General features: G+C 34.1%; 1 protein-coding gene across 7 annotated transcripts in view; it reads left to right on the top strand.

The window, feature by feature from the left end:
- Positions 1-12,012, top strand: part of VPS13B (vacuolar protein sorting 13 homolog B) — an 822,593-nt gene that overhangs the window by 453,462 nt on the left and 357,119 nt on the right. For all 7 annotated transcript variants that reach the window (XM_086696045.1, XM_086696043.1, XM_086696044.1 and 4 more), the window contains one exon: positions 8,324-8,527. In XM_086696045.1, the coding sequence (XP_086552171.1) occupies positions 8,324-8,527 (204 nt within the window). The remainder of the gene's footprint in view (positions 1-8,323; positions 8,528-12,012) is intronic.

Here is a 12,012-nt window from a genome sequence, read left to right as displayed (position 1 = left end):
TCCATTTATACTGGTTTCCAGAAACATAAACAAATGAATCTAAAGATATCCAAGACCTTTACCATAAAAACCGGAAAGCATTGCTGGGAGAACTTAACACCTAACTGGAGACATACACCTGTTCACAGATTGGATGAGTCAGTATTGTTCAAAGGGCAAAATTGATTTTGATACTGGGCATAATCAAGTTTAAAACATTTTCTCTTTGAAAGACTCGGTAACAGAGCAGAAAGCCAAACACTAAGAGAAAGTATTTGTAAAATATTCAACAAACTATTATGCAAAATATTTCTTTAAAGCTTATTTGTTTATTTTGAGAGAGAGAGAGAGTGAGTGAGCAAGCACATGAGCAGGGAAGGGGCAGAGAGAGAAAGAAAGAGAATCTCAAGCAGGCTCTATACTAACAGTGTGGGGCCATACACAGGGCGAGATCCCATGAACTGTGAGATCATGACCTGAACCAAAACCAAGAATCAGACGCTTAACCAACTGAGCCACCCAGGTGTCCCATGTTATGGAAGATATTTAAAGAACCCTTTCTAGTTGTTAACGTGATGACAAAGAATAGTTTATATAATGGGAGTAAGATTTGAACAGACTTTCACCACTCAAGATGTTGTTGGTCAGATATGAAAAGATGCATATCATCATCATTCATCAGGAAAAATAAAATGTAAAATGAAGATAACCCACTATACACCAATTAGATTGGCTGAAATAAAAATGAGCATTGTGAACCATCTAGAACTCTTTGTATACTGTTGGTGGGAATGTAAAAATTATACAACTTTGGAAACAACTTGGAAATTCCTGAAAAAGTATGACATGCACTTACCATGTGACACAGCCATTCCTCCCTAAGTTTTTCCTTAGAGAAATGCAAATATATGGCTATGCAGAGACTTTTATGTGGATGTTTTTGGCAGCTTATTTGTATAGCCCAAAACTGATCACAACTCAAATGTTCATAAATAATTAAACGGTAATTAAACAAATTATGATCTATCTGTATAATATAATACTAGTCAGTCATCAAAGATCTGAATAATTGATAAAATGCAACGTAATGGATGAATATTGTAATCACTACACCAAGTGAAGAAAGTCAGATAAAGAGTACTTACTGTATAATTACAACTATATAAAACGTTAGAATATGCAGACTTCGATATTGTGACAGATTCCTCATTGCCTGGAGAAGGGAGTGGGAATGAGGAGGGAAGGATTGTAACAACAAATTCCAAAAGGATATGAAGAAACTTAAGGAGAAAATAGAAAAATTTTTTATATTCATAGTTTAATAGTAGTTTAATCTCTATATGATAGACATCCAGCTACTACTTGGAGTTGTCCATCAGAGACCTTCTACTTTAGGAACTTACGAAAGTCATTATAGCCTTGAGAGGATTGTACTACTCTACATGTTCTGGACATCCATAGCCATCCTAGCTGAGAATAAATTCTATTGCTATTAGTGTTTTAGCCTGGAAATATTTTATTTTGAATCTTTTTTTTTTAAAAAAAAAAACTTCTTTTACTTTGAGATTCTGAAGGGTATTGTGATTTCTGTGGAATCTTATTAAATGTCATGTTGTCGCTCAAGTCCGAACTCTCGAATATCTTTATCAGATATCCACTTTGTTTGGAACAAAGGTCAGGTTTTGTTGTTGTTTTTAAATATAAACTGGTTCTAAGCAAAGTCATCACATAGGTTTTGGTCTGGTATTTCTTTCTCATGCCTGCTCACTCTTTTTGTCCTTAAACCTCCATCACCTGGCTCCCAACGCCTCCTTGCTGCTCCCCAAATACCAAGATCTTTTTTTTTTTGAGAATTAAACCAAGGCTGAGTGAACCTCATGCCTCAAGAATGCCTTTACCCAAAATGTGATAATTCTTATCTTTTCATTTAATTCCAACTTTATCTTCTTGGTAAGTCCTCATAAACCAGCTCTTTTTAATTGTTATCAGCTTCTATAACCAAAGCTGATCACAAGGTTGTTGGGAAGTTTCAGATATTTATGAAATATGTGAAAATACCTTGTAAATTCTGAAATATTATAGGACTGCCAACTGTGTTAGTTTTTAGATTGACTCCAATACAAAATGTGATACCCTCTTTGTAAATTGTTATGAGTATCTCTGGTAGGATGTCTTCCAGAGGGCTAGGAAGCCACAAAACAGTGTAACACTTTGAAGAATCATTATGTATTCAGAGGTTTGGTAAAGAGTTGATACTGTTTTATATCCTTGTGTGCCAGATTAACCTAAATTTTAATGATAAAAACATGAGATTCTCTCTTGTGAGTGGTTGCTCTAGCATAGGCTTCCAGACTCCCTCTGGATTTTCACAATTACAAAAGATGGCTTGATTTTTCTCCCCAATTGCAGAATAATACTGAGTACTACAAGCCCAATACTACATATCCCAACCAGAAATGAGGAGAACAAGGATGAATAAGATAAACACACTGTGGGGGAGTGAGAATGTCCTGTCTCCTCAAGGTCCTTCTAGGTGGACTAAGAATCAAGTTGACATGAGACAGATTAACAGGAGAAAATAAAATCTAACAGTGTAAATATGGGGAATCCACACAGACATGGAAATTCCCATGACAGGCAAAATTAGTTATATATACCATTTTGGACTAAGGAGAAAGTCTGGGACTTCAGAGAAAATGAATGCAATTTATAGGAAGATGATAAAGAGTAATTGTCTAGTAAGCTAATGTTTGCTGGGCCACTTAGAAACCATGGGACTTAGAGGACTTTGATCAAACAGGCCTTGATAGGTTCCTCCCTATCTACCATGTCTAGTTCATATCATAATGTAGTTCTTTGTGGTGATAATTCTCTTCCTAGTGCAGGTCCTCTACCTAAATTCTTTGAGGCAGTTGTGGGGGAGGCAGAGATCTTTTCGTGAATCTGCTGGCATTGCTTTTTTGATTGTTATTTAATATAAAATAATCTTCATGCCAAAGTGGCTCAGCTCATCATGGGGTGGCCTGCCCTTGGCCCATACAACATGAGAAGGCCATGCCTTTCTTAATGCATCTGTTGAAATCCACAGATAAAGAGCAAATCTTGAAAGTGTCTTTAGAGAAATGACACATTACATACAAGACAACCAAAATTTGATTATTAGCTCACTTCTTCTGAGTATAGAGAGCAGAAGAATATAACATCTTTAAGTTGTGGGGGGAAAAAAATACAGCTTCTCAAGCCAGAATTCTAAATTAAAAAAAAAAATACATGTGTATGAATAAATATTAAATAAAGACATTTTCACATAAAAGAATCTATCACCTGTAGAACTGCACTACAAGAAATCCTAAAGGAAGTCTCTCATACTGAAGGGAAATGAAACCAGATGTTTGATCTTTTTTTTTCTTAATATGAAATTTATTGTCAAGTTGGTTTCCATACAACACCAAGTGCTCATCCCATCAGGGGCTTTCCTCAATACCCCACACCCACACTCCCCTCCCTCCTACCCCCCCATCAACCCTCACTTTTCTCTCAGTTCTTAAGAGTCTCCTGTGTTTTGTGATCATCTTTTTAAATGTTTCTTGGCCATTGCGTTTGCCCTTTTGTGAATTGGCAATTCAAATTGTTTACATTAGTTTGTATTTTCTTGGTTATTAATAAGGTTGAACAGTTTTTAAATGTTTATTGGTCAATGAATTTGTTTTACTAATTGATAATTCATATCATTTACACAGTTTTTCTGTTAAATTTCTTAGCAATTCCAAGAGCTTCCCTTAGGCACTATGAATACAAACCCTGAATTTGTAATGCAGTTATTTGCCTGTATGGCATCTGTTACCAAAAATGTTCAATCTTTCTTGATGAAATATTATCTATAGGTATTTTTTTTATTTTCTGGGTATCCTGCCTTATAAAGAGTATAAGGGGCCCCTAAAATACAGACATCCATGTGTATCCTAAAATTTCATTTATGATTTTTATTTTTAAAATTAATGACTCAATATAACACCGCCTTTTTTGTGAGTGGTTATTCCATCTGTTTGGTTTTTGTGTTTGTGAAGGATAGTGCTTCTTGAGTCCTTTTTTTGTGTCATGGACCTCTTTGAGAATCCAACAAAAGCTATGAGCCTATTCCCTAGAACAATGTGTATATCCACTAAATTTTGCATATACTATCAGAAGCTTTTATACATTGTAGCCAGTGTATAAGATTCTTGATTCCATTTTAAGGAAATAATTTCTTCTTAAATATCATTTTTTTTGTTTATCCATTAGAGTCATATCAGAAGTTTTGACACTGGTATATTAATTTGATTTATTATTGCTTAGATACAAAGCCTGCAAGTAGTAGATGTATTTCATTCATTCATTCATTCATTCATTTTTAATATTTATTTATTTTTGAGAGAGACAGAGATAGCGTGCGAACTGGGGTGGGGTAGAGAGAGGAGACAGAGTCTGAAGCAGGCTTCAGGCTCCAGCTGCTAGCACAGAGCCCGATGTAGGACTCAACTCATGAACCGTGAAACCATGACCTGAGCTGAAGTCAAACACTCAACCAACTGAGCCATTCAGGCACCCCGCTGTATTTGAATATATAGTGTGCAACTCTGTATGTAGGGCAGACCCAGGATAAATTCATTGTCATATTAGGCATTATTGTGGGTCTCTGTATCAACTATGGTGAACTAAACTACTATGTCAGTTCCTAGAACTCATTGCCGTTCAAGGGCCTTCGACACTATAAATATTTAACACAGTTGAATAATGAGAGTTTTTGTTCCTAGGGATGATTTTCATTAACCCTTCCCTTTATCTTAACTGTTTTACCAAAGTTACCCAATTCTTTTTAATGTGTTTAGTCACTGTTCTCTTCAGCCTTAAAAATTATGTTTATTCTAAAATTAAAGGAGCCTGTAGAATCCTTTTTAATATAATAGAGTTTCAGTTTTCCCTTAGCCAATAAATTGATACATTTTGTCTTGCTATAAGGCATTTCCAGGAACAAAACCATCTTTGCCATTTTGGGTTTTAGGTATGTGAAACTAGAGGAAGAATAGGTTTTATGCTCCTTTTTTATCCTGTTTATTCATAGTTTTATTGCTAAGTTATGTTCAGTTTTCAGTAAGGAAGTAGAATTTGGCATTACTGTCTAAGAGCACACCATTGAGTTTAGACAAAACTAGATTTGTATTTTTTGTACCACTCATTTTTAATTTTTCTGAGTCCCCTGATTTTTATTTTTATCTTTATGCAAAATTAGACTGGGTAAGGATTATGCTTTATATGCAAAGGCTTTTTTTTGTTTGCTTGTTTTTAAGTTTTTGACAAAAGTCGTTTCTCTTTTCTGAAATTGAGTTTTAATGATTAGTGATAACCTGCATACCAAATGAGCTAGCCTTTTAAAATATATATTCACTTAGAGCTCTTTGGTGTTCAACATGGAGTAGTAATCACTTGTTGAAATTCCATTCTCTTGCTTGATTTCCATTGAAATTGTATACCCATGGTTTTCTTCTACCTACCTTTATGATTACTCTTCTCTCTCCTAATACCTTGTAAAACAAATTCTTCTTCGCTAACTGGATAGAGCCTTTCGATGCCCCTACATCATCTCCTGCACTTGGCTATTGCTCTTGGCATTCTTAAGACTGCAGTGGCTTTTTGTATCCACTTAAATCATGTCTCTTCTTTAGAAATGTATCGGCTTGAGGCTTCTCTCAGCCTCTCCAATCCAAGTAAATCTCCTATGTGATTGGTTATAGAGTAAATGAGAAAATAGATGTGAAATTAAGTTTTAAACAGTGAAACATTATATTTTTGGTATTCATTAGGTATTCGATACACAAGATATTATTGATATTCAGTCATCTTCATACATAGTGTATATAAAGCTGCCTCACATGGTGCTCATCTTTAAGAAAGTTTTAAAGTTTTATTGGGATATACTTACATCCAATGAACTGCACATGTTTAAATTAATGGTAGGATATTTGACATATGTACACCCATGAAACCATTCTCAGAATCAAGATAATGCATACATCCATCATCCTCAAAAGTTTCTTTATGCCACTTCATAATCCTCCATTTTACTTCTTACCCCATCCCAGGCAACCAGTAATTCTGTCATTATGGATACTTGTCATTTGCTAAGATTTTGTATGAATAGAATCATACAGTTGTATTCTGTGTCTCTGTCTCTCCTTTTTTTTTTTTTTTTTTTTTTAAACCTAGCTTCTTTCATTCAGTGTAATTATTTTCAGGTTAGGTTATGTTTTTCATGAATCCATAGTTGATTTCTTTTTATTGATAGATATTCTGTTGCATGCATATACTACATATTATTTGTCCCCTTACTGATGAAGATTTGAGATTTTTTTCCAGTTGTGAATTATTACAGAAAAACTGCTATGAACGTTTGTGTTCTGTCTTTGTGTGGATATAGATTTTCATTTTTCTTGGGGAAACAAGAGTGCAATGGCTGGATCCTATGGTAGATGTATGTCTTTTTCAGAAACCACCAAACTATTCTACATTTTGCATTCTGATCAGCAGTAAATGAGAGTTTCATCTTTGCCAATACTGTTATGGTTAGGCTTTTTGATTTTAGACATTTTAATAGGGGGGTAGTGATAGCTTTCATTGGCAGTTTTCAGTACAGCTTGAAGGATAAGAATTGAATATTTATCTTCATATTTTTTCATTTTTTTAAAACCTTTGAATTTGACAAGTCTGAATTCTGTGATAGTAACTTTCTCCTTTGAAAATAAAAATGTGTTTATAGTTTATGTCTGTGTTTGCTTGGCACATTAATTATGCACATACTTAGTGCCATTCATACATAATTATTGAAGGGTAACAGTTAAAGGAAATAAGAAATAGTGACCATAAAAGCATCAGTTCTCTTAAATAAATTAACTTTATGCCCTTAGAAGTATCTAGAAGTTGTTTTCTTTGGTGTATGCTCTCCTTATTTGTCAGTTTTAATTGTTTAAGAAGAAGAAAATCTTTTTTCAAAATACGGTTTGCAATAAAATTGTTTCTTTTTAGGGAGAACTCATTCTTGATTATGAAAGACAAAAGAATTTGAACTAAAATTTTTCTAAGAGGTGTTTTGTAAGATCTCTAGCCATTAGATGTTTTTTTTTAAAGCAAAAAGAGCTATAACCTGAGATTTGAGACTTCATCACACAAAAAGCAGGAGAAAACTGTAACCTAAGTACTGTTTTATATCAAATAAGGGTTGACAACAGTGTTTTTATGCATCTGTTCTGCCCACATAAGAAGCCAGCTTTATCATCTGGATGTGTCCTGGGGCTGAAACTTCTTATAAATATGAGAATTTCACCCTTTTTTTTTTTAATGGCAAGCAGAATATGGTATCCAGCTGTGGATTTGCTTATATATTTTGTTTGCATTTTTTTCCTTGGGCTTGTTTTATACAGTGTATGGCAATATGTTGTCATACAAATTCCGTGATTAATGCTTATTTATGAAATCTTGTGTAAATATCTTAGAACTTAGTCAAACAATGTGCAAGTTAAACAATTTTTTTCCTCTGAATATTGGAATGACAAATCTAAGGGGAATGGTAGGTTGAATAGTTTATGTTCTTTATCTATAGCAAAGTCTTATATGTAACATTTTCATTTTACCATTCTATGTTATGTCATTCTTTTCCACTTTATTTTACTGGGTGAGAAATCCTGTTTCAGATTTATTCCTCAGAAAAGTAGGGAGAATTTAAATGTGGAAAACATTTAGAAATAAGAATGGTAATTATTTCATGTGTAATTAAATAATCATATTTACTAGTATACATTTGACATCTAATTCTGATACCTCTGTTTAAGAGGCATTTCTTTGTGTTCTATTAGTTGTATATTAAAAGCAATCCACTCTTTCATAATAAGCTGTTTAATTAACATTATTGCTGTATTAACACTGTTTTCCAAAAAAAGTAAATTGCTCATAAAATATCAAAGTTTGAATATGTGGCAAACATCAAGTATGAGTAAATTCATTATATCTGCTTCAAATTCAAATCACGATAAAATACTTAAAATTGTAAACTTGCTGTATGAATTGTTCTTTGTATATCTCATCTGAATCATAGTATCATAAAATCTTCATGATCATATGTATTATTATAATATATATATTAGATAATTATCATAGATTACAGATCATGATATAATATCATGATTGGTGATATACTGATAGATTTTTATTTCATATATTCTTATTTCCCTGGACTTGTTTCAATTTTTTCACATGTAGTAATTAATTGTGACTGGAAGTTGAAAGTCTCGTTTTCCCTTTTTCTTCTGCTCAGGTGCAGCTTTTCTATGAACTGACTGAGATCATGAATAAGGTCTGGAATAAGATTCAGAGGAGAGGTAATCTCAGTCCTTCATCAGCCTATGCAGAAACCGTGGCGGGGCCTGTCCCTGGTTCTCCAGTGAGAAGCAGTGTAGGCACTGCTCCTCCAGATACCAGCACATGCAGCCCATCTGCTGATGTTGGAACTACTACTGAGGTAAGTGTTTCTGAAAGGTTCTGCTGCCAGTGCAGGGTGATATATACCACAGAGTTCTATATCAGGGTTGAGAATGAAGATGACCTCATTTCTGTGGAAGCTGCCAGGTTCAGAAGGCTCATGGGGAGCTGTGGTAGCAGTGGCTATTTATTAATGTTCCTTTTAGGTCCAAGTATTTTAATTGCTTTCAGTAGGTAGTGGGGTAGTTCAGGACATTCGGGTTCTATGAAATGGAAAAAACTGAGACACAGTAAAGGTATGTTTCCTCAGGAGTATGGAAACTTAAAAGCTGAGTGAAAAAGAGGCTTATGCTTCCCTTTCCCCTACCCTCTCTGCCCCTGCCCTTTTTGTGAACCAGGGTATTATTGTTATCTTTACGTTAGTGGTTTTTAATCCTGTCAAACCCAAAACCCTCACCTTCTCTCTTCCAGTCATAAAAGTCTTTCTTTTCATTTTTAACACCCTAACCTCACCCAACATGCCAGTGCCTGTTTTATAACAAATATTTTATAATGCCCCTTTACTATCCTGAATGAAAAAAAAAATGTAATGCACATATACATAATATTTCAAAAATATCTAATAGCTCAAAATATAAAGGATTAAAGGAATATAATTCAAAGTATAATAATATATATTTCAATATATGTGTAAGTGCTCAGGCATGACTATGTTAGAAGAAGACATGATGAAGTACACAGTACATACAATTACTGTGAATTTGACTGATAACAAATAGACTTGTTCCCATCTGTATCCAGTACCACGAGTGGTACTGTTGTGGCATCATTTATTGGTGGCATCATTTTCTGAAGTAGCAGCAAACTTGGTAGAGTTTTGAATAAAGCAAAATTTATGCTTCCTTTCTTTTCATTTACATTTTATTTACATTTCTGGAACTCTTAGTGTATAATTATAATAAAATTGTGCAGAAATGCCAAAAAAATAATGTTTAGATCTAAAGCTGAATTCAGTTTTATTTCCAAATGTATTTCCAAGATTTTCACCTGTGTAAATTTCTATGAGATCATTTTGCTTTTCAGGACTGCCTTATTCATGATAGAAGCTCTTAATTCCCCCTAATCCTAACTCTTAAATGCCGGTAGTGACACCCAATCATTGAGTCAACCAGAAATATCCTAGTACATTTCCCAAACACAGGGGTGAACTTGCACCACTGAGAACTACTATAATAGATAGAGGTAGAAGTTATGTTATTGTTTTTGCATGAAGACATGTTCTATGGAAACATAGCTTTGGCAAAGTACAGAATGGGAAGAAGCATCAGGTAAAGGGTATGTTATTATTTTTTTTAAACACTAAAGACAATCAAACTCAGTTAAATGGACCTTTTTTTTTTTTAATTTGCTTTGAGGCTTTAACACATTAGAGTAGATCTGTTTGACAACTGCACAAGCAACTTCTCTATCCCCGTTCATTCTACATTCTGAGAAACCAGTGACCCAAGTGATGGGTTTTACTCCACACTCCAAATGAGGAATAAGTCCAGTCTAGAAATGTGCAGTTATGAGGTCGATGGGGCATATCCCTTCTAGGGTAAAAACTTGCTTTCATGGAGTTCCTACAGTTAGAATACAAAAGCTCCTGCAGTTTAAAAACAACAACCACTCTATCGAATGTAATAGTTTTCAAACTTATTTAACCAAAGACTCTTTTCCACAAATTATCATTGCACAGAATACACTTTGTGAAATACTTTAGAAGAGTAATCAAAGCTTGGGGTGACAAGTTGCTAACAAAGATAGTATAAGTGAAATTAATAAGTGAAGTTAAGTCATAGAGACATTCCACTGGCAGAAAGGAGAGTGTTCCATTAAACAATTGTCTGCTAAGTACTTTATTTACTGGGATGTCCAGATAAACATGACTACCTATTTTGGGAAGTGGGCTTTTAGAAAGAGACATTTAAAAAAACATTGAAAGACTGGAAAAGACAAGGCTTTCATGGAGTGGTCGCACCTGTTGGTCATAGATCTAGGGACTGCCATTCAGTCCTATATGTACAAAGTACAGTATAAATGGTGCTCTCTATTGTGCACTGTCCAACCTACACAAAAGGACATGGTAGCCCTAATATGAGATGTCATAGAGATTAACATGCCCTGTAATTATAGAAGTATGATTAACAAATTTATTCTCTGGTATCTTTGGGTGTTTTGCAGAGGAAGTAACGCTTGAGAAGAATCTTGAAAATAAATATAACATTAGTAGCAGTTTTGTTTTATTAGGTGTATTATAATAGAAAAAGCCAGAAGAATGATGTCCTCATGAGCCAAAATGGGGAAATTAATAAAGGGAGAGATTAACAAAGGGAGAGATTTTCTCAGTCACATAAAAAGAAATTCATTCCAGGGTGTCTGGTGGCTCAGTCAGTTAAGTTCAAGCTCTGGATGTCAGCTCAGGTCTTGATTGCAGGGTCGTGAGTTTAAGCTCCACACTGGGCATGGAGCCTACTTAACAAAAAAAATTAAAAAAATAAATTCTGATTTCTATAACAAGATCCTTACATTCCTGCAATTCATTTAAATTTAAAATATTGAGGATTCTTTCTGATTGAGTTGTAAACATAAGCAATGAAAATGTTCATTAGTGAGCTTATTAGTTTTGCGTTAGCCATGGATTTAATCTGACCTATGTGAAAAAGATCTGAAAATGAAAGAATCATAATGCAAAACACGTATTCATTGGAGGAAGACCATGTAAAGCAGCTTGCAAAAGGTAATACAGACTTAAGGAAAAAGTGGCAAATATTTTCAGAATGTACCATCTTCTCTTGTTTACATACTGTGGTCGAGAAAAGAGGTGAGTAGTCCAATTCCCTTATTTGCCATAAATGGCAGGAAGATTTTTGTGAATACTGTTAGGATAATCAGTGTTAGGGCTTTGATCTAACTTTGCAAATTAGAAGGAGGTGTCTATGTATTGAATATTTAATGTTTAATTTCTCCTCTCAAGAAAATAGTTATGTGGGGATCAAGGTTAACTATGTATCCATATGAGTTTAAATTTACCCCTTTGAGAATTAGCCAGTAAATGATGACATCTGAAAATACAATCATTGTTTTCTCCTGTGTGTATGAATGCTCCATCTATGACTCAGTCTGTGGTTTAATTCATCCAGAATTCAAACTTTGTGCCCAAGTTTTCATTTCTCATTTCTCTTTGTTTATTGTGCTGCTAGAACTGTGTATAAATGATCTTTGTAATTTTCATTCCTTTACTTTTGAGTTCTAGCATATTAGATATGTTACTGTGATCCTTTGGATTCCATTTTTAACTTATTTTTATTAATTTTGAAGAATTTGGCTGTATATTTGAATATGTTACTTACTCAGTGGGAAATACTGGATGTGAAATAACTCTCCACTACCATCCATCCCCTCTTATCTTTATTATTAGTGGATAACCCTAATTTAAGCAACCCGTACAATGTTTGGTGTGCAGATTGGGTTTTAAACACATTG

This window comes from Puma concolor, chromosome F2 (genome assembly GCF_028749965.1).
Source record: "Puma concolor isolate L17-30 chromosome F2, mPumCon1.1.hap2, whole genome shotgun sequence".
Classification (NCBI taxonomy): Eukaryota; Metazoa; Chordata; class Mammalia; order Carnivora; family Felidae; genus Puma; species Puma concolor.
The sequence above is the reverse complement of the archived record's forward strand: the minus strand, read 5'-3'. Positions and strand labels throughout refer to the sequence as shown.